Source organism: Dromaius novaehollandiae, chromosome 1, assembly GCF_036370855.1.
Source record: "Dromaius novaehollandiae isolate bDroNov1 chromosome 1, bDroNov1.hap1, whole genome shotgun sequence".
Lineage (NCBI taxonomy): Eukaryota > Metazoa > Chordata > Aves > Casuariiformes > Dromaiidae > Dromaius > Dromaius novaehollandiae.
Window position 1 is genome coordinate 117,977,161 of NC_088098.1, and position 24,133 is coordinate 118,001,293.

At 39.8% G+C, this 24,133-nt stretch overlaps 1 protein-coding gene across 1 annotated transcript in view; it reads right to left on the reverse strand.

The window, feature by feature from the left end:
• Positions 1–16,045: 16,045 nt before the first annotated feature.
• RCAN1 (regulator of calcineurin 1) overlaps positions 16,046–24,133 on the reverse strand; it is a 44,534-nt gene continuing 36,446 nt past the window's right edge. Inside the window, exons 2-4 of the mRNA XM_026121585.2 lie at positions 23,139–23,312; positions 21,976–22,135; positions 16,046–18,864 (exon numbers count right to left, since the gene is read on the reverse strand). Coding sequence (XP_025977370.2) covers positions 18,701–18,864; positions 21,976–22,135; positions 23,139–23,312 — 498 coding nt within the window. The 3' untranslated portion in view covers positions 16,046–18,700. The remainder of the gene's footprint in view (positions 18,865–21,975; positions 22,136–23,138; positions 23,313–24,133) is intronic.

The following is a 24,133-nucleotide window of genomic DNA, read 5'->3' on the forward strand; positions in this document are numbered from 1 at the left end:
GATAGGGAGGCCATAACAGCAAAAGACATGGCGGCAACAGACACAACAGGTCTCATGAAGCCACAATGAGAAAGGGGAAAAAAGGCATTTACCACGCATTGCTCCTCTTTCTGTGCTTAACCAGGTACCCACACTGCCGACATTACAAGGGGTTTGCCATGACAACAGCTGGGAAATGAATGAATACTTAAATCCTTTTCACAGAAGATGCTATTTGTTTATAATTCTCCTCGACTCAGCTCTGCTCTTGTAAGTCTGATCTTTGCGATATTAAATGCTTCTCTCTCATCCTTCACAAAATGTAATAATGCCCTTGATAGCAAATAAATTGAATACATTGACAGCCATGACTTAACTGCTGGAGATGAGACAACCTCCTGAAAAAAAGGCAAAGAAAAGTCTGCTATAACAAAAAGCTGTCTAGAATAAAACAATAGCATGAAAACAATATTTTTGCTTAATGTACTATCACACTTGCTTTTTCTTAAAGCTACATCTCCAGGTCAAAATTACCCACTCATGTTTCCATAGAAGAGCAAAATGTTTCCATGATTTGTTTTCTTTTAATCCCATAAAAACCAAAAAAAGTCATACGCATAGTATCAATATGTGCCTGTGATCTAAATGCAGCTGTGTTACCCTAGTGAATGAACCAGGAAATCAGGATTGCTTAACACTAACAAGCAGCAAAACTGGAAATTTCTCAGTCCCTTCTGATAATAATGACAAAGTAGACACATGTACGGCGTATGGAAAAATGACAAAGATAGCAACACTTTCCATTTTAATGAACAAAGGGGATGTCCATGAAATACATGAAGGCTATGTAGTTTTGTTTTTCAGTAGCTAGAGAACAGAAAGTGAAACCTTTACCTTTTTAACCTGTAGCTTCATTTCCCTCTCAAAGAGATAATTTCTTGAAATGGCAGCTGGTCCCAGAAATGTAGCAGTGGCTGCTCTTTCACCCTGGAGGTGGAGGAATGTGTTTCCCTTCCCTGTCCACGGCAAAACCCTGGCTTGGTAATTCAGAGCAGATGAGGGAGGGAGCTGGACACCAGGCCGAGTCAAGAATAGACTTCCACCCCAGTGGAAATGCTGGAGTCACCCACGTACAGTCTCCTTGATGGGAAACCAAAAAGTGGTCCGTAATCAATTACCATCAAACGCTGTAACAACCAAACAGTCAAGCGGGACTGGTGTCCCCTTGGGCTGGGTGCCCTGGGAATGCAATCCCTGGCTGCTTCTCCCAAGACCCAGGGGATGAAGCAGCGATGCTCCTCATCCTCAGACTCCCCTTCTCTGCCACCCCACCAAGCCTCTCTACTCACACACGCAATTCCCTTCTCCCAGCAAAACACGTGCTCAATGAGCAGGGGTTGTGTGGAACAGCTCCCCGGCTTCCTTTCTATGTCTGTGCATGCAGAGCTGGACATGAAAATATAAGGGAAGGCCTGAAGGACGCAGGATGCTCCCTATGGTACAGCAGCCCAGATGAGCCGTAACAGAGGTGGCTTTGTCTTCATGAGATGGGCCATCCTGACAGCGGTTATGCTGCAGATGCACAAGGCAGGAGACCTGCTCTGCCTCCCTCTTCTGTCCCATGTCCATGGATTCAAAAGGGAATTAGAGGAGAGGGGCTGCCAGGTCACTGCATCCCCATGTCTGCCAAATCCAGTGACCCCTCTGAGAACAGCAATGATGGCAGCAGTTAACAAACTGCAACAGGATAGCACCATGATGACTTGCTACAGCACCTTTGCTGAGAAAAGGAACATACAAAAATCAGAGGGAATACTGATGACTGACTTTTTGCATATTTGTTCGAAGGCGGCGTTTTTGTTATTTGTGCACTTTTTTCATGACTTTCTTTTAAACTAAGATCACCTTGCAAGTATTTACATCCGTAGGAAACATCACCACCAAAAATAATGGTTGAGGGAAAAAAATTCTCATAACTAAACAAACGCGAAAAGCTACATATCAGAAAAGTAACTGGGGAGGCTCTTTGCACGTTTTCAGGCTTCATTACCAGAGCTCTGAGGCATGTGTTTAAATACATGCATTCATTAGCACAATTCATAATGCATGAAAACGTGACAAGATCAAGGCCTCGATTTGTCCCGATGGTACAGACTGGTTTCTACTAGGGCATTGTCTGCCCCATGGCTGGGTCAGTGTCAGGCCTGCTGGGTGCTGCCCTCTCTTCTTTGCACCCAGCCAGGGCAGGGTGCATCTCTCCTCACCGATGCTGGGGGAGATGGCCTGTTATGTTCAGCAGCTTTCCCAGTGATCCATTCTATTGGATGCATCTTGTGCTGAGGTAAGAGGTTGGCTGACAGTACAATTCATTATTTAGACACTGTAGTAGTACAAAATTGCTATTTCATGCTGTTTATTCACCTTTCTGCAGGCTTTGTTTTTAAAATTGAATTACTGGATACTGAAAAGAAATATATAGGTCTTAGTTAACATCTGGTTAGGGTAATGATAAAAACCCTAAGACCAAATCCATACACACATTAGCCAGGCTACAAATGCTCTCTTTGCAATAGGTTTCACATTTGACATGGCTTGTGATGCCCAGGGAGTCTCACCCTGCAACATTTCCCACTTCGGGCTGGTTTAGGAGACATGTTGGTCTCAGACCTGAGATGGTACAGTTCCAAGAGCTGTTGCATTTCTGCCCTGGCACTTCCATGTGACTCAGTTTTTCTGTTTAAAGTTTTTCCTCCCAATGCACTACAATCATCAAATTTTACAGATCATAAAAATTCATTTAAGGAACAGGTGTTTATATGAATTTCACTTATGACTTGCTGCATTCAGCTTAGGCTCTGTTACAGCTCCCTTGCTACCATTGGGCTTGACTCAATCAAGGAAACATTACAGACCAAACTCTTTGGACAGCAACAATCACTAGCTCTGCTTGTACAAGAGGAAGAGGACACCAGGCACTAAAGTACCTCCAAACAACAAGGGCCTTTTATGTCAACAGACTTGCACAAACCAATCCAGGTGTCTGTAAAGATTAAAAAAAAAAAAAAAAAAAAGGCTCAATGTCTTCTTTCAAAACCCTGAGCTGGGTGCCCGTGCCCCTGGGAAGGAGCTGCCACCCCCTAAAGGACACATCTCCCTTGGGAGACACCTCGCACAAAGCCATCGGCCAGCCTCCGGACAGGTCGGGGACCAACGCCCCAACACGATTCTATGTCGAGCACCATGTAGCTGTGTCTGTTGGGTCAACTTCTCAGCAGCTGATGCTGGCCAGATAAGTCAAACCAGAGCTTGAATACATTTCTTTTAAGGTGGGTCAGAATTTACCTACCTGCCCAAACAGCAATCAGCCAACAAAGCAACCTGGATTTAGAGTCAGGCTAGTGCAAATATATATATATATTTTTTCTTCAGATCAGCAACTGAAAGTGTGTTTTTTCTCCCCCTCTCCATCCAGAACAAATCAAGCACAAAAGCCTTCTGTTCTTCTGTCACCAAAGTAAAAATCCCCTGGAGTTTCATTTTATTTGATAACATCCTGTTAACTGAGGTTGAAATAATGGGAATATGTTGATTTGCAACACAAGGACTCCAAGCATGTGTCTATCACAATTTTCAGTAGTAATGCACACACAGGGACATCTCTTGTGCTCTATTCTATGTGCCACCAATTGCTTGGGGAAAAAAGGAAAAAAGAGAGAGAGAGAGAAATGAAGACAAGGGGTAATTCCTGTTAAGATGCTCCCAGTATGTTTCTTGACTTGGCAGTCAAGTCTCTGCAGCCAGAGACTAAAGGGGAGGATGACTCCTCCCTGTCAGTTTTGTGGATCCAGCCCCAACAGTTAGCTGTGCTAAGAAACAAAGGAAAAAAAATTTCCTGTTCAGAAAAATCTTTGGATCAAGTTGCCCAAATATTTTTTAATTCCATTTTTAATATTCATAGAACTGGATTTGAGCTGGTGGGAGGGGCAGGAAATAGCACTTTTAAGTCCCAAATCTGCAAATTACACTTGAAATGCATTTGAGCACCCAAGTTCAGCTTCCACTACCTGAAAAATTTTTGTCAGCAGCTGTGAGTGTGGCTTCTAGCTGTAAGAGCTTAATGGCTGCTGGCTTAGAAATGCTACCTGGGGAATCTAGTGTGCTGGGGGACTGGATAAGCATACAGATTTCCCCCCTCCTCCCTCTAACCCTCCCAATGGGAAAGTTATGTTCCTGCTTAGAAGATAATGGGAAAAGAAAATTTGAGAGCAGCTGTTTGTGCTTGAGGATCCATCTGTTGCCTCATCTACAGCTTTGACACCCATTTTAAGATACACAACATGGGTGTCTGATTTGCTGATAGAGGCAGTAATCACAAGAGGCTGGATTTTCACATTCTTGCAAGTTTGGACTTCAGCCAAATGAGAAAGCTGGCCTAAGCTGGCGACACAATTAACCAGCTCCAAGTCAGTTGCTGCTGACATTATACCACAGTAGCTGAGCTAAGGTGTTTAATGCAATCAGTTTTCTAATGTGCTTATGGTGCTCTGATAATACCATAACAATACTGCTGCCACGTTGGACAGGCTGGGACAAGGAGCTGGAAAAGAATTTGGACCTCTGTGAATGGACCATACATCAAAATGTCATCCTACATTGTCTACTGACCACATTTTAAAAGCACTTTAAGAGTAACATCACTGAAAAATTTGTGTTGTGGGGAAATATGGTATTTTGAACAAATTGTTCCACAAGCAGAAGTATAAAAGAAACTTGCATCCCTATGGATACCTGTCCTGCAGTTGAATTTTTTGATGCTCCAAAAAAACCACAAAACAATTGAAGCATTCCAAGAAGGTAGGACATTTTTTTTGTGTGCATTTCCCTCCCATATTTTGCTTCATAGCTCCATGTCAACTTTCTACTCTGATAAAGAAGAGACTCCTCTATTCCTTTGCCCACATTAAAGGCACTAACAGGTCTCTCTTGTGCGCCCAGCTACTTATGTGAAACTTCCATCAGAAGATGATACCTGGCCAGACCTCAAGATCATTTGCAGTATAAATTCTCTGCACGGTTTCTGTTTGAATCCCTCTCTGTGGAGTTGGTGCAGAATTTGCTGCACCATCTGGTATTGTGTAATCAAGTGGAGCACAGGGAAATTGAGAAGTTTGGAACCAAAATAGCTAGCATTTGCAGCTACCAAGCAGCATCATAGCCAGCCAAGCTCTGGTGTCATCAGCAGAAGTCTGCCAGTTCCAGTTCCACAACCAGCCTCCCTGATTTTGCAACATCAGCTGAGGAAGTACTTGTTTTCAAGATGACTGGGGATGGCACTGCTGTTCAGATTGACTAACGATAGCAAAATGGCAACCTTCTCACTTCCCACTCACCCCACTCAGAACGTGACAGCACCGCTAGCATATCCTTGGGCTATATGACTTACCCCTTGGGTTACACAGCAAATGAGCCTCTTCAGTGCATTTCATTTTCCATCAAGACACCATCTACTTAGATTCGCAAGCTTTTCTGCACAACTTGGCTGACCAAATGAAGATGTCTGCCATAAGTGATACGAAGAGCTCTCAAGAATCTGCTGCCTGTACCGTACTCCTGTTTTCCACCACCTCATGCAGTCCAGCCTGCAAAAGTGGCACAGCAGGGAAATTTAGATCAGTCCTTATCTGCCCTAGCATGTAGGAAATCCAAACCAGGGCTCTAATTCAAGTCCAAGTTAGAAAGAGACACAGCTTTTAAACTGGAGTCTGAATCTGAAAAACCTTTTAAATGCGTATTTATGACAGGCCTAGCCAGATGCTCCATTCATTATTATGAAAGGCACGAGACAAGGACTCATAAAGAGGCTGTAAAAGCCCTGTCCTCCATACCCCCAGAAATGAGAGAGACAGACGCACATATTCTTTACCATTGCCATTACTGAAGGTGCTGTGTGTTCGCTGGATCGTAGGACACGTGAAGAGGTGTCCTGTTCCCATCCACACAGTAGCTGCACCCTGACCCTGGAGGAAAAACAAGGTTATAGTTGTCCTCCTCCTCCCCAAGAAAGCCCACGTAAGCACTGCTATGTCCAGTACCATTCATAACAGACCTCTGCTCATGTGCTTAAAATATGTGCTATATCCCTTGATTTCCAGTAGGACTCCATTTTTAAGTGTTCTCATAAATAGCTCTAAGAGCTTCTTCCATATTGAGGATTTTGGAAGCCTAGTCATAGACTCTGAGGAGGCCAGAAAGAATAAGTCTTTTCACATGTCTGGGTGTCTGATCCTCTCTGCTCACACCGCAGCTCGTAGCTGCTCAAGACAGAGACCTTCTTGAGCCTGGTGTTTGCAAAGCACATGCGTCATTGTGAACTTTGGCAAACAACAATTATTCATAGCTTTTAACCTGAGCGATTTTTCTTGCCTCCTCCACACAGCCCACACATCTGCCACAGCTCTCAATAATCCTGATATCTGATGAGCAACGTACCCCTGAAACAACACAGCAAGACCTTGCTTCCTTATTGACATTCCCTGACATAGAAACTAGACTATGCTTAAAATGAATCCCAGAATGGTTCTGGAAATGCAGTAGATGTGTAAGAGAAGCAAGTGCAGAGAGATGGAATACAGACCAGTATTAATACTCAAATGTATTTTGGAAACCTTTGGAAACAGAAGTTAAGACATGTGGATGAGGCTGCACCTACATTAACTCATTGGCATGATACGCGGAGAAGGACTGGGTCTTTACTAACCAGCACAAGACAGTGCTATTCCTTTCCTGGATGATTCCACAGACTGACAAAGGATGAAAGAGTTCTTGCTAAATGCCTCTCCTACACAATATAATTGGGCAGAGAGATTAACAGTATCATGAACACACCTTCTTTTTGATCTCATGTAAAATTTTTGACTGCTAGAACACTCTTCACATCAGTAGCCAGCTATGAGAACTACTCTACAGCAAGTACATGCTGTAACATTGTACCTAACATTGTACCATGGTCAGGAAGCTTTTTGACCTACAGGAGCTATATTATAGCAGCACTAGCCTATAATTAATGTTGTGTCAAAGTTTCCATTCTATAATGTTGCCCTAGAAGGAGAGCGTATACAGAGCTGAAGGTACCTAGAGAACTCATGGTTAAACACAAATTGCTTGGGGTATTGTTTAGCGCAGCTGAGGCTTCAAACCGAATGCTTAACTATTAGTCACCCCAAAACTTCAAGACCTCGCTGTCAGGTACAACAGCTCCCTTGCCCTTCTTTGAAAATTTCATACAGCATAAATTGCATTATTTTCATAAGAGCAGTTTTCCATCTTGCCTTTCCTCAGCAGATCTTCTAAGGCAGCAGCAATCTTCACTCACTTTACTAGCGTTTTCTCCAGCATAAACCAGTTAGCTTTCCCCTCTTTACTGCAAGCACACTGCATCTAAGCATGCTTTCTCCCATTCAGCAACGCTGTTTAGGTTGTTTTCTCTGATCTAGTCCTTTAGATGAGCTCAGCTGTATAATATAGATCATGTGTGCATGCACACCTGCCATCAGACTGAATCATGTATTATCCTTAAAAAAACAACAAAAAATCCAGATAACATGGAAGTCCTTAGCTTTAAAAATAAGCTAAGAAATTGGTATTTGTTGGTACTTTTAAAATGAATACTATGGCTTGATTGAACCTTGAAAAACACAGATGCTGATCAGCACCATCACCAGCGAGGCCATTAGGACTTCCCATGTGGCTCAAGCTCAGTGGTTAAGAAGGTCAGAGAATTACAGATATGCAGCGGGAGTACAAGGAAGTACAGGCTTGTTCTTGATGCACTTCAAAAATTATGAGGAAGAGGGGGAGTTGAGAGGTAACTGGTGCTGTCTGAGAGGAACCTGGGGCTGTGGAACATGTGTGTTGGGCGTGTAAGATGAAGTGCTCTTCTGCTGGCAAGGTTTGGATGCTGGAACTGGAGCTACTACAAAGAGAATTGTGTGATGGTGTCTACAGCAGTAGCATTGCCAGCAGGTACAAAGGACCTGGAGGATTGCTGCATCTGCAGCGAAGAGCCATAACATGGGGGGACTGAGGAATGGTGGGGGAAGAAATCTGAGCCGAGCGTGCCCCCATATCCATGCCAAATTTTCCCTATTTTATTTTTTTCCTACCAAGACTCCTCATCTCAGCCTCAGAAACCTCTTCTCTGCCTCTCCTTTTGCCCAATGGTTTCATGCAGGCCTGGCACTAGCCAAGGAGACAGAGCAGGCATCTGGCTGCCTCACACCCCAAGCAGCGAGGTGACCCTCTCGTGACTAGGAACAACAACTGCAGCTGCTGCTAGCCATCCCAGCTGGAACACGGGCAGAAGTGAGAGTGACAGATGCCAGTGCATAACCTGAGATGCTTGACATTTGTCCACCCTCCTGGCTCCCCAGAGAGGAGAAACAAGGGTGGCAGAGTCCCAGGCAAGAACCAATGAGGCTGCCCACCTCTCGCACAGCTCCCTGCCAGCAGGAACCACAGATTAGACAGAAGGTCAGTGCCCCAACTGTGCTCACTCCTTTCCCCACGCACCTGCCTTGCAGTTCTTGAAGTGGTTTGGATCTAGTCCTGGATCAGGTCACCAGATCTTATACCATCTCAATATGCAGCAGAAAAACAGCAAGAGACATAAACGACGGCTGCTCTATGTGTGGGTTTCCTCCCAGTGTCCTAATTTCAAACCAGTTCACCTGCTCCTAGGTATTTTCTTCTGATCCTCTACTGCCTCTTGCCACCTTTTCTACCATGCTATGCTCACTTTCTTCCCTCTGTCTCAGTCTGACTGTCCCTTGCTCTTCCTTAAAATCTCAACATGGGAAATTACACAGTGGGGGGCAGGGGGAAGAAAAGAAAGTCTGTTGCATTAGACTTAAGCTTGCAAAGATTTTTCTTGAAAGACTTTTCTGATTCATTAAATGAAATCCTGTGTCTGGCTGAGGAAAAATATGCTTTACCCCAACAGTCTTTCACTCTTTAGAGCAACTCCAGTATGTCTAAGTGCATCTTAAGAGAGCCTGGGTAGCTACCTTGTTTCAGAAACAGCTACCTTATGCAGAATAGAAAAACAGTTACAGGCAAGATCTCTTCCCTAAAGCACTTTTGCTTTTTCATTCGCGCCCCCCCCCAAAGAAATAAAACTCCTTCCAGATGTCCATCACAAATTAGCCTATTTTCCTTCAGTCAGAATATTGCATGTTATGACATGCAACAGTTCTGGCCTTCAGAATCAGAACAAGCAAGACAGAAATTCCTTCTCATAACAAATGCATTAGCACATATATTCTTTCTGCATACTCTCCCTCCTTCAAAAACAATACACAGCATTCACAAATCATCTAAGAGGCATGTTTGAAAAGTAATTACTTGCCTGAACAAAAATTTCCTTGCTGCCTTTAGTGTAGAGACAAATCACTGGCTGTCCATTTCTGCAATACTCAAGAGAACAGAAACAGCATTTTTTTTCAGAAACATTTGAATGAGACATCCGATACCTGAGGGACATTCAGAAGATACTAAAAACATTGAAATATTTGGTACTTTCTAAGGAATAAATGTACACACAATCTCCGCAGATTTGCTCTGTGTAAAGTGCCAGCTGAATGCCAGATGACTGCTGATTCTTGTTTGTCCTTACTGAGCAAGGGATCAACTAAAGTAGTGTTGCATATCCTTGGCCTAATACACTGAAGTACATTAGCACCTGAATCATTCCTGTCATTTCTGAATTTAATGAGCACCTCAGCACTGCTCCTTTCAGACCACACCAGGCCATCAGGATCAAACTCCACATTACAGTGCAGGCAAAATCTTAAGAGTCGAAAGCAAAAGGTGTGAAGGGCTAGGCTGTGCAACTGCTTTCTAAGCTAAGTCATGTGTTTTCTTGGCTCAGACAAAATGAATAAATTGATCATTAGTTTACTTATCATAACAAAGGCTCAATCCTACACCATTCAACTCTAATCCTGGAAGAGGCCATAAATAAATAAAACACCCACAACGCTGTTAAAAGCACTTCACTTAGCTGTTTCTCTGTGCAGTAGTCTGACAGTAATTCACATTAAGAATTCCTTTTGGATGAACTACATGCCATATTTTACCTTGGTGCTTTAAGTCAAATGCTCCTTGTGAATTATTATCATTTTACATAGTGGCCACAAAGAGCAACACATCTAAACTTCACCTTTTATGTTTGTAATGAGCCAGTTTTCACTGCAAATGTTCTACATGCCCATTTAAAGTAAAGAGTTTTAAGTAGTTAAAAAATCCTTTGAAATTTTTCTTATAATAGTTTAAACATGTCATGTCTATATACCACTAGCAATTTTTACTCCCATTTATGTGGCACAAATCCATATTGGCCAAGGAAGCTAGTAGAGAAACTAGATATAGATGATAATGCAATAAAAACAGGATTATATCCTAGACAGTAGTTTCTTTCCTCTAGCATAAAATTATACCCAACTTTTAAAAGGTAGCTTCACTGCTGGTTATATTTCCTTTGACGTAGTTCACTTAAATGTGGGATTCGGATTAACACTAGTTTGAAAAAGTATTATTTAAAGACATTGTCAAAATCATAAGCATTGACCATCACTGTAAGAGTATAATGCATGCCAGCCTTTTATAACTTGCTTTTCCTGTTATGTATGCATTATAGTGATTACTTCTATTCTCTTTCCCCCTAGAGGAAAAACTCTCCAGGTGGAACCACGCACTACACCCCAGCATATAGATCCTACATAGGATATGCTGTATCATTTGAATTAACCCCATTTTACAGTATGTGTGCTCACCTTGCATAGAGGGATCCATGAAGTTATTCAAGTACTGGAAGCCACCTTGCTGTGATATATTGCACCCTCAGGGTGCACACAGAAGATGTGCTCTTTAGAGGTTATAAAGCACAAACTGCTCAACAAGAAATGAAAGTCTTGAAAACCTGTAGCCATCCCTGAAGCCTTCAGCAAGTTCAGATGTGAACCTAACGCCTACCTAGCTGCTTGTAGTTAACCTCCTCTCATCTGAAAAATTAAGATTTATTAGCTGATTCAAACACTTTGCATGTGTGAAGTTTTCTCATGAGTGACACCAGTGTACAGGGCACAGTTTGCCATTCTGCAACATACTGCTGAAACTGCTCATGATTAAATGCTTAAGTTCAACCTTTAAAGAGTATTTTGCTACCAAATTTACTACATACCACAGAAACATTTGAATCAACTATATTCAAAGTGATCAGAGACATGGAAGACTTTGCTTTCATGATCTAACAGTAGAATTATTTCTCTTCCACATCTGCTATTTTGACAGGAGTCTTAGCAGGCTGCAGGTTGAATTTTTAGTTTTATTCAGTAGTATACAATGTGATATTACTTGATATATAGCTCCACCTATTGGGCAGCTTCACGTACCTCTTTCAAGTCATGGAGTTCAAACAATGTTGTTGTAAGACTGAGCATGCAAGTTTTTCCAGAAAAAAAAACAAAACAAAACAAGTAGATGCAAAATTCTGCTGAGAACTGCATTCAAGTTAGGATCCAAGTTCTTATTTAAATCATATGGCACGTAGATCACTTAATATAAAGGTGGAGGGGGAAGCAACCTAAATACAACTGCATCTTTAAAATGAAACAAATAAAATTGTTCAGTATCTCTTTTTAGAGAATAAATAAAGAGGATCTGTTTTCCAAGTCTCTCCCAATGGCTGACCCTCTTAAGCCAAGATCTAGTACACTAAACACTGAGCTTTTAAGACTTGTTTTAAGAAGTTATTTAAAAATAGTTCTGATAGCTTTCTGAACCAAAAGCTGACTTGCAAGCTACAACCTAACTCAAGATCTCTAGTTTTATTGTAAAACTTCTTTGGACTTCTTCAAACAACCTGATATGAACTAGCAGCTCACTGAAAGCCATTCTTAATTTCATTTGTACACTGGGCCATAAAATAAAAAGCATAAACATCTATAAAACTTAAATTTTAAGTTCCCTTGAAAGTAACCTGGACTCTGGTAACACTATAACCAGAAATGGCTACTTTCTACAAACAGGTCACCTTCTATTTAGCTTTTGAATTCTGCAGATACACTTCATGAGGAAGTTGGACTATTTTATTCAATTTTCCTGACAAGAGACAGACACTGTAAGGAAACAACCCTGAGATGATTTTACCAAAATCTGTTTAAGCCCATCATATTTTGAATGATTTATCTTAATCAAAGTTTTAGAAGAACTATTATATAAAAAAATTAAAATGATTTTAAGAATCGGGGGACATAAATTCATGACATGAGGAAGACGGCAAAGCAACAATAGCAGTTGGACAGAGGCCATAGGATAAACTTTCAACCACTTTAACACACAGAGGGAGAAAGCTGGAAGAGGAGCTATAGAACTACATGTCTAGATCTAGCAGCTTCCCTGGGCACCACAGAAAGCACAGCACATTCCCCATAAAGGAAATCCAAATCAATAATTGTGATGTCTACCTGAATGACTCTTAAAGGACAGCTTTTCCTCTTCAGCACTCCTGTGGGCACAGGTGACTGCTTGATATTGGAGTAATTCCACACACTCAGTCAAGTCCCATCTTTGGCAGTTCACACAAGACGTGTAACCCTACGTAGCACAGAAAGACTCAAACAGATATATTTTGCGCCTCTTTCTCCAGAGTTCCGCAATGCGTCAACAAGCCCCGTTCTGCAAACTTTTAAAGCAGTGGGGCTCCAGATACAAAACTGAACAAAATAGATTTGTAAACAACTGGGTATGTGATCAAAACACTGGCTACCTACAGAATCCCTCAATATCAAGTGCAAGTACTTGGATGAGAGGAATATATAAAGATTCTATCCTGACTAACTTGTTATATTTGTTAGTATAACAAATTAAAAAGCAATTAAAATGTGATACACTAAAGAAAAAAAAGGAGAGAGAGAGAGAGAGAGATCAAACTCCTGCCTATATTCTAGGGCTCTTTGTACATTTCTTTTTCCTTGAAAAGGATTTCTTCATTGGACTTAGGAGGTAGTAGCAAAGGACAAACAACCTCAAGATTTCCAGACACTAGGACAATGATACTAGTAGCCAGCATTACGTCCATAAGAATCAGACCTCTTCCCAGGCCTACAGAAGTATTACGAATATCACAATGCATGATACACAATGAGAAATAGCAAACTGATTATGCCTTGGCCAGGCATGGATAGACGACAGTAGCAGACATGCAACACAGAGCAAACAGCAAGTCAGGTATCATTTCATTAGGATTAATAAAGGGCATGACACCCTGAGCATTTGGTGCATACAGGAAAAGTTCTCAGCAGCACTTAAGTTTCATGCAGTGGGATGTGGTTGTGATGAAACTACAAACAAAATGAATGGCATACTTCAGCAGCAAGAAAACATGCACACACTCAATGTATGCAGATGCATACGAATAAAAAATAGAAGCCAAGGATGTAAAGGCCCTGCTTGGTAGATGGTACACAATGGAATCCAGTATGTAGGAAGAAGGGAGGGGGGGGAAAAATAAAGAAAAAAAAGGTAAAGTGGAAGAAAGATTTCAAGATGGGACAAAGACACAAATCAAAAAAAAAAAAAAATCACGCTCTAGGAAAGACTGAGGCTAACAAATGTAAGCTATAAATGTCTTCAGAATAACCTGAAACATGAAAGAAAGTGATTACTGCCAAGCTCAGAAGCTGGTAGCAAAAGCAGCACCAGACTGAAAAGTACTGAAAGATTTCCTGTTGGTTCTCCCCCACCAATGCTATGCAACCAGCATACAAGGCAAAGGCCTGTAACATACTTCTGAAGCCACAGATACTGAGCTATGCCTACCCTTTCGTAAGTGGAAAAGTGATTTCAGAAACAGACCTGGGAAATGCTTCTAAGCCTTGGAGGACCTCGGTCTGTTGGAAACATGTGGAATACCACCTTGAGGAAGAGGGGCAGGAGTGGGAGCAGAAAGCAATGCTAGGAAGAACAGCAGCTTTGAGGGCTGGCCTTTGAGAGCCAGGGAGTCCAAAACAGAGCAGGTGGCAACAGAACGCCACAAGTGAAAGAGTGCCATCTCAGGCACCTCTGTCTCTTCCTCCTCCTGTTTAGCATATTCCATACTTAAAATTCCATCATTTCATTTCTTTTTATGCCTGATATGGAGAGTGCCACAGGAGACACCAATTGCCAGTTATTCAAAAAAAAAAAAAAAAAAAAAAAAAAAAAAAAAAGGAAGATGATAGAGATGCTATAATGTTAAATACTTAAATACAGGTTATGTAGGTGACAAAAGGTTTCAAATGAGATAGTCATTACTTTATCGATTTAAATTTTGCCAGAGAAGATAAATCCAGTACTGCCAGATCCATCCTGTCCTCTGCTCATCAACTGAGTCACCTTTCTGGTCTTGCTTTATCACTGTAGCATACAAGGTGTCTTATCTTTGCTATTATTGGTTGCTCTGTATTTGTCTTTCTGAACATCCAAACATGAATTATTGAAAGTGATAAGCAGGTATAATTTTCTGTGAAATGTTTCTAATGCATGTTAAACTTAATCCAGGATTAAAGCAAAGATGAAAGAGGAAATACAAAAGATAAACCCGAGACCTAGTGAGTGAATTTCCAAACTCAGTTTATGCCTACAGTAACAGTCTACCTCTCACGATCATTTCATGTTTGGAAGTGGGAGAGGGTTCTGGATGCAATACCATGTAAACCAGCTTTATAGATGGAAACCAGAGTTTCAAATTAAAGAACATGCCTTCCCCAAGACATTCTTTCTAGTGTGACAAAACAAGACTTGATTAGACATGTGATTTATGCCAATGGCAAAACCCATGCTGTAACTGTTAAAAGTGGTATAAGCGAGAGTTGCTGGAGTTCATTCCTCTCCCCACCCTTGACAAGTCTGGACTACACAACAACAGCGCATGCACTTGTCCAGTATTTCAAGTATCAAATTTATTACACTTGCTGCTCTGAAAAATAACATCTTGATTATAAACAAGCTTTAGTCTTACATATTTTGAAATCAGCCTTGGTAACAGGGCCTTAATTTGGTAACACACACACACACACACACACATGATCCAATTACACAAACTTCATGTGTATCAATAAACTGGCAACAAGCCCTGCAAAATGACAAGTACCTGTAATCACTTCCAGATTTATAAGATTGTGGATACTATGCTTATGCAGACAAATAATAAAACAGAGTGACCTACACTTCCAGAAAGAAAATAAAGGAGACTTACGCTTTTTAAAGCATGATATTTCAATTAAAACTGCTATTTCAACTTGTATCTTTTGTTTGATCACTTCAGGACCAAATTACTCCTGTTACTCAACACAGGAATTCCCGCTGGATGGGCTTGCTATTATGAGCAGCAGTACTTTGGTATTTCAAGCCACTTCTGTGTATAGGACAATTTCGTACAAATGGCAATATTCACCAGCCATAAGTATTGAGAAGAATGACCAGCATCAATATCAGTAACTCCTTTGTGCCATGAAAGAATTTCTACCCATATTTAAACTGAGAGTTAAACAGTCATAGCATTTCTGCACGACAATTTTTTCAACCCAAAGACTTACACTTATTAAGTGAAGCTATTTGAATGATGACATATGCCCATTTTTCATATTCAGAGGGGCCTAAAAATAGAATTACTAATGTTGTAGAAGACTAGTAAAGATATTAGGAATGTGCAGAGGTTATTTTAAAAAAGGTATTGATATCATTATCAGGTAGCAGGTCAACTTTAGGTACCAAACAGTCAGTTTTTAACCAGTCTTTTGTACTGCGTTTTATCCATTAGCAGATTCTCATACTTGAATTGTGATCATGCCAGACTCTTAAGTAGAGGGCTGGAAAATTTTTCTCTCTGCATACATTCATCTGGTTGGTAAGGATGTGATGTGGGACACTAATCTTACCTTTTTCAAATCAGAAGTGCTTGGGTACTTGTAGGTGAAGATTTTAGACCAAAATCTGAACTTTAGTTCCAAGCATAAATACCACCATGGCATTTATAAGACAACAAAATATTTTAATTTAAATATGCCCCATACTATACAACTGTATAAAATACCAACTAAGCATCCATTTGAACATTAAAAAAAAAAACAAAAAAAAAACAAAAAAACAAAAAACCCGAAAGAGCAAGCAATACACTGTAGCAATGCTAACAGAAGGTGTCACAAGCCAAGATGCACAACCAGAAAGACAGGTAAGTTACTGTCTCACAAATCTCTGTTCACAATTAAGACCAGAAGGGGAACATGTTGTAGCCATCCCATGTCTTCCATGGTTTCTAGTCGCCTGCCTTTATTAGGCAGGTATCAGTGTACCAAAATGGAAAATCACATCAGTATTTGTTTTACCCTTTCCTTTCTAATAAAAAATTAGCACTGCTTTCTCAGGATTGCTAGGAAGCAGAACAGCAGCAACCTAAGTTGCTAATGCAAAACTAATACTTTGATTGGTAACTGTGAATAGATGGAAAAAAGGACAGTGTAGAAATTACCCCAACAATTTTTAATTGAATGAAGTCAAACACTAAGTCAAGTAGTAATTTGAGAAACGTGAAAGAAAATCTTAGAACAGCTTAAAGGCAGTTGTGGTAAACCTCTGAGATCTCTCTGCCTCCTCCCCCCATTTTCTTTTTGTTTTGTGTATGCTAAATAAGCAGCACACATACCCAACTAATGTTTACACCTTACTAACACAAAAAGGCTTATGCACCTCCACATCCATGCAACACAGACCCAGCAATATTGTATTGACTCTTCACCTACAGACATCCTGGGCTACAGCTTAACAAGGAGAGAGCGCCACATGAGTTAGGTGCAAGATGCACACCAATTGCCACTGTTTGGTATGCCCTGTAAACCAAAACAAGCAGAACAAGGCCATTATTGCAGGTATTACAAAGTTAAATATATCCCTGTTCTCTTCTGTCACAGGATATTAGCTCATATTTTGCAGAGTATATTGACCAGCTTTTGATAATGTTGCATTTAACACTGCACCACAGCTTGGAATGGCTCCCTTACACATCTTGCTACACTATTTATTTTTAACAAGAGTTGTGAATCTGGGCATCCAAGGCAAGGTTTGCTTCAAATGGCACAGAACGATTTTTTTTATATCAACTTCAGCTACAAAACTCATTTTCAGACCAACTGTGAAAAAACTCAACCACTAGAGAACCAGGCTCTCAATTTCTAAAAAACATGTTGAGAAGCTTCAAACGTCCCCTTTCTAAAAATGTAAGTGGTGTTTTCCCAAAGATATCAAGTACCGTCTTTGTCCCCCCCAAATACTGAAGCCTATTTCAAAGTGAGAATCTCCATTCTAAAAACAAATAAGAAAAAACACTTCTGAGACGTTTCTTCCTCTAAACTTTTATGTGATGTGCCACTGTCTTTAAGCAGTAACATATAAGAAACTCTGAAGCTTTTCCCATGTCTACCATTACTTAGGTATGCATCATTACTTGTCATTAAGCATTTCTAAATACTAGCTTGTTTTGGAAACAAAGCTAGGAAAGTATAAACTTATGGACACGCAAGTCATTAGAAAAAGGGATACCATGTGCAGCTCGTAGAACAGTTCACATCAGGAATGAATGAGGGAAAAGGCACTCCACCTCTCTTCGCTGTTTTATGCAGTGTGCAATTTTTCAATCACTTAAAAGATTTGTTTGCAACATTGCAGATCACATACTGAGCAGAGTTCATGTTGCTTTCCATTGCCATTCTTTCCACTGAAAAAGTACGTTGCTATGAATATACAATATTAGCTTTATTTATACATTTAAGAATACTTTTTTTTTCAAAGGAGAAAGTCAATTGCTGAACAAATGTTATTGAAGGTATAAATTATTTAAACTTAAATAATTTAAAATCAAATTATTCAAATAACTTTCCTATTGCACATTTTTTCCATAACTTTGCCAGACAAAACCCTATAGAAGCATTTAAAAGATTAAAATTTTAAAAGCACAAGTTACATAGCACCAAAGTAAAGTGCCAGATAAATTGTATGCCTGCTGGAAAAGGAGTGCCAATAAAAACAAATATAAATATATATGTATATACACATCTAGTAATAATTCCGGGATGTTTAGATAATAAATACTTTAAACAAATCCCCAGATTTCCAAAAACATGAAGTGAGAAATTTTAGAAAATAATGCAAAGTTGTTTTAGAAGAGCAAGAATACACATGCACAAAATCTATCATAAGAAAAAGTTCTACAATTCCCATACTTTAATCTTTAAAACCACCTCTGTTATCACTATGTACTTCACAAAATGACTAGCCTATATGTTTGAGGATTTATGTGAGACAGAATGAAGAAAGCTTTCCCCAGTTGCTTTATAATGGAACAGTACCCCCCAAAAATAAGCCCATATCAGTTTCAGTTTTGTCACTTCTCAAAATGTCTTTTTCTGCCTATCTTCATTCCCAGCAATCTGGGAATACACTCATAACATCAACCAACAGGCAGCATTAGAAGCAAGGAGGAAATTTCCTATATTTTTTCTGAGCAAACCTTACACTGGAATTTCTCCTACTACAACTGCCGCTGTCGCCACCAAATTTTTGACCAGCTATTTCCATAGTAAATGTTTCCCTTGCATATGTCTGCTTGTAACCCTTCAAAAACTAGAGCAGTTCAACTTAAATGGGTAGGAGTATAATCTGGCCTTCTTGTCTGAATAATTTTTGGTTTGCGTTTCTTCGCTTCTTCTTCCATGTCATTTTCTTGGTCACTCTCACAGACGTGGACAACAACACTAGGAGTAGTGTCAGTTGCAGCATGTAGCTCGTACTTTTCTCCTGGAAGTTAAAATATTAGCAAAACTGGTTAAAAAGGATCCATTTTATAGAAAAGTATGAAAGAAGTCACTAAAAAGAAAAAAACTTAATAAAAAAGTAAATAGTATACTAACAAGAAAAACCTGATGCCACAGTGCATTAGAGTGTGGAGGCAGGTGCATTGCTAACTGTCATATCTACCATCTGGGACCACTTAGGTTCTGTTTTCAAAGCTACATAGCTCACCTGCTTTCTTACATGCAAGTTTATATAATTACCCTAAGCATTCAAGCAAGTGTTTTACATGGGCAGTCATGAGCCTTCTTGGTGTTTTTTTGTTATATTAAACAGATAGCTGTAGTATTCAAGCATACAAAGACTAGCCATTCACTGTACCATGGAGATATCCTTTTCCTGAATGATGACGTAAAACCTTAGGGTCTTCCTTCCCCCACAAAGCTTTCAATGTTAAGAAAGCTGGATACAGTTTTTGCCACCTCACATATAAATGCTCCTACACTGTCCGGGCATTCTGTGGAGCAACAAGGCTAGACAGTAGGCTTCATGCATATGAATGTGAAACATTCAGGTATAATGGTGCCAGCATGTAAAGTGTTGTGATATGAATTTGGTTGACCACCATTTGACACCTGCTTTCCCCATAAAATAAAAACTTATTTTTAAATCTAACTAGGTGTTAGGTAATTTTAATCTTATGCTAGACCAGGGAAAGAAAGAGTAAATGATTTCCTTTTCACCACTTCTCTCACCATCTCCCCTTATTTTTTTTTTTTTCTTGTTGCTTCAGACTCATTATCTTAATAAAGGGAGAGAACAGTCTCTATTAAGACCACTATGGTGATCTGGATGTCAGCCATCCTAGACAGCTGATGACTGTGACAAGCTGCACTCCCTAGTGCACCAAGGCTCTGAGGCATCCTCTGCTAAGTTTCCCTGAGGCCTGCTTGGTGGAGCTGGCAAGAAGAGCAGTTCCACAGAGGAAAAGGCTTCCAGATATTAAAAATGTACAAGCCATTGTACTAAGAGTAACTCCGCTTGCAACCAGCTCCATTTACTTCATGTTCTAATAAATCTAACAGTCAATAAGCAGAGCTTTATAGGACTTAACGTCCACAATACATATGAAAAAAATCATGGGGAAAGGGATCACAGATCTGCCAGTGAGCTTACTGCAGGGTATCCTGATAAGAGAACTTGCAGGGGAGAAAGGAGCAGTTTTTACTGCTTAGTAACTTTTTAATATTTATTTTAAAACACGTGCTTTCATTTTAAATTTTTTTGGCTTTGCTAAAACTTAAGAGAAAAGCTTGTAGTGAGGTAAGCAGCAACCACTGCGCAAGCTCTGAACTTTGATAAAATCGACAAGCTGTAACCCTATTCATTTGTTCCCTGTGCTTCAGCAGAAGTTACTTTTATTCTATTCTAACATGCATACTCTTATTGGACTTCTGCTTCAAAAACTTATTTCAGGAAAACAAAATCTTTGATAAAAACTTCTGGTATATTGGGGTTATTCTTGACAGATGGTTTCAAATAATTAAATGCAGGCTTGCCTGCTTAGTTCCCACTAAGCTTGCCCTGCTTAGTACTTTTGGATAAACAAATGATTTTCAGTATCATTTTATACTTTTTCACTTCTGTTACATTTTTGCTATAAATTGTTCTTGCTGTTAGTTTTTAAGCAATGGAATTCACACACTATTTAAAATACGGCATTTATTAAAAATTGACAGTAACCTCTCCCAATTTTTACCCCACCATAAGCATAGATTCTTGCCCCTCCACAGACTGCAGGAGGTTGAATCTTCACAGGCAAGAAGAATTCCCCAGTGGCTTATGGGGTATATAATCATTTCCACTGAAATCTATGGATATCACTAGCGTGCAATCAATCACCACCTATTACATGGAAAATCAATGCATGAGGAGCTAAAAGTTCTCCCTGTATCCTCTTCTCCACCCCATACTACTGACAAAAAACTTGCTTCCAAAGCTGGTAGCTAAATAGATATATAAAAATTACAGTAAAGTGATTCAGACTACAGTTTATATCTCCTTTGGTAAGGCTACATGTAGTCATTTCCTCTCTTTCCTAAACCTAATAGAACAGCTGCAGACTGGTTAAATCAGTTGTAGATTTGGGGAAATAAAATTTGCGCCAACTCTCATTAAGGCGGCAGTTTTATGAGAGGTATAAAATGACATCAAGGGTTGTGATCATATTAGTCTCTGAAAATCAGAATCATGTTTAAAATATGAGTTAGTTGAGTTTAGTGGAATTTTACATCTATTTCTGAAAGTAATATTTGGCTTAAAAAACAGATACCACAGCTAGAACTGTTTCTCCTCTCTCTGATGTTATATATTTTTAATAAATAAATGTATAGGCAGCCTACACAGCATGGTTAGCTGAAATGACAAGTAGCTTATGGGATAGCACTAGAAATAAAGTGGAAGTGTGTTTTACAAAGTGCTTCCCAAAAACATGGCTCATTCTTAAAAGCTCCTTCAGTTGTGGAAAAGGGGAAAAAAAGGATCCTAAAAATAAACATTTTTTCTTCCCATCAGAACAGGGCAAAGCCACCTCAGAGCTTCTGATATGTGAATAAACCGCAGCAGATCAAAACACAGAGAAGCTGGGAGTGGCAGAAACTTCTCCCTCTTACTGCAAAAAGAAAATTAATGCCTCAAACCAGAGGCTAAAACCAGTAGCTTCCCCCTTACTCCTGCTACTGTCTCAGATGAAGAAAGAGGTAGTTCTAGCTGCAAAGCTACACAGCTGTTAACTGCTTTATTGCCCTCATCAGAAACAAGACTTTCCCATCCTTGCAAAAGATATGCAACTACACAACTGCCTCTTCACTTTCAGGAAGCTGCATTATTGTGGTCTGGGCACCCCCAAATGCATGTTTTGCGTTGAGGCAAGACACAGGGTGAAGAAAAAAAAACAAAAAACAAAAAAACCCCCATGAAATAGCAAGCCAATTGATACTTTTTCTGAAGTTATAAATAAAATTGAAGATACCATTTCATTTGAACAATTCTAGAAATTGACAAAGTTTAGGAGCTATATTACTCAAGCAAAATTTTAGTGCTTCTAATCCTTCTTACCTGGCCCTAACTTGGAGATAGCATATAGAAGGTCATAGTTTATGACTGGAGTAGCATCTTCTACTTGCTTCCAACCAACAGGTGGAGAAGCAGGAGGTGAAATCAAAAACTGTTTGTCTGGATTTGGTGGTGCCAAATGTGAGCTTCCAATGTGCAAAGTCTGAAAAAAACGCACAAAGAACAAAACTATTTCATTATGGTCAATGAATCCATCATTCATGAGGAATTTTAAGGTCTGGATAGATGTTATGCTGTAACAAGCACTCAAGGTGGCAGCATGTAATAATATTACTAAAGAGAGCTGTATGAAATACCCAGTATACAAAACACAGACAAGCCACCATATTCATAACTCTGATGAAACATGCAATGAGGTGTGCATATCTGCATCTTCTCATTATGAAGTTTTAGAAAAATTTCACCAGAAAATATCCGCCCCCAAAATACTGAAGTAGGAGGAAGCTGGATACGGGCTTTAAGGCCTAATGACAAACGGTGTTGAAACTTATTACCACAAGTGAGAGTGGTGAGAATTCTAGAAGGTATATAAATAAACTGGCTCCTTCAGGACTGTCCCTAGGGACATCTGAAACAGACACACATAGATTAATTTTCCCATTAAATTTATGGAGGAAAATACACAGCAGCCACCAAAAAGCACCTGGATTACCAGAACCTGAAATTGTTTCACACCTCTAGCAGGCAGCAGCTAGCTCTAGAGCTGCACTGATGGCACACTGCAAGTACAAAGGTGTGCTAAACAAATGATCTGCAGTACTGAGCGTAGGATCAATGGGTACAGACTCCTGAACATTTCAGTTCTACACTTTGGATTCCCTGAGATCTCCTTTGAGTCCTTGCACTTTTTTTTTTGTATTTTTGGCAAAACACTCTTGGCCTTCCCCCCACCACATCAAACTGTCTTTGACTGTGCTGATTACTGTCATCTCCCTTTCCCCAAGGATCTCTAAGCAATAAACAGGGAGGCATAAATGCAAAATATGTAACAGCCTCCAAACGCTTGTAGCTTTGGAACAACTTGTCACTCTCTAATCAAACTGAAAAATTCACAGTATTCATTAGCATGGCTGAAGACCTGTGGAAGCTTACTGCTAAGAGTGTTAAGCTTTAGCACCTTGTAAAGAAATCACGCGAAGACCCACCTGAGCAAAATACAGTTTAATTTCCTTCCCAAGGAACTCTGTCTTGTGCAACTGGATTCTAGCATCTGCTGCAGATAAAGGGTTACTGAAGTTTACTCGTACTCTTTTGAAGCTCTTAAAATACTGAAAGGTGATATCTCTGTCGTATGCTCTAAACAGCGATTCAAATTTGGCCTGAAAAGTAAAGACCAAACAAGAAAGTGAATATGCAATGTTCCATATTTTCTCTTAAGAAATACAGAAGTAAATTGCAGTTATTACTAGTGGCATACTAACATTTTTTATTATTGGTTTATAGGTAACGGCTCAGTTTTTTCTTGTTTTCTAATGTATCACTTGTTTTCTGTATAGCATCTTTTCCCTTTCTTATTACATAAAATAGCTTATTAGCACTAAAAAGTGTTGGATGAGATACTCTGATTTAGTGGCACAATAGAAATAGCAGTACTGGTAAGATACTGAAGAGGAATACTTGTTTTATTTATAAAATTAATATCCAAAGACCTTAAAAAAACCTGCCAACTGTGTCATTGCTCTAAGTGTGCAATTTTCTAGGTAATCAACACTTAGCTGTTTTAATAGAGAAAAACGAAAAAGCGTATTTGCAAGCTAAATGTAATTATCCTTAGCAAATCAGCATCCATAAAGTTCATAATCATTGCCTTTTCTAATATCTGCTGCTTTCATTTAAGAAAATGAACCTCGAGATATACTATTACTGAACTCAGATTTAACTGCCTCTTCTATTTCTGGAACCAAATTCTAAAAAGGCTCTCACTATGTTTTCTGAAAACTCTTGAGCGCTAATTATACAGATCCTGAAGGGCCTTTGACACACTTTCTATTTTGATTCTGTAGTAAGAGTAGGAACTGGACCAAAACCTCATACCTTTATAGATCTGCGGATGAGTTATTTAACTGTTGTATCTGGGTGAAAGGAGTACAGCATATTTACCCACAGCTGGGGCCTCTTTCAGCATTTAGTATTTACGCAC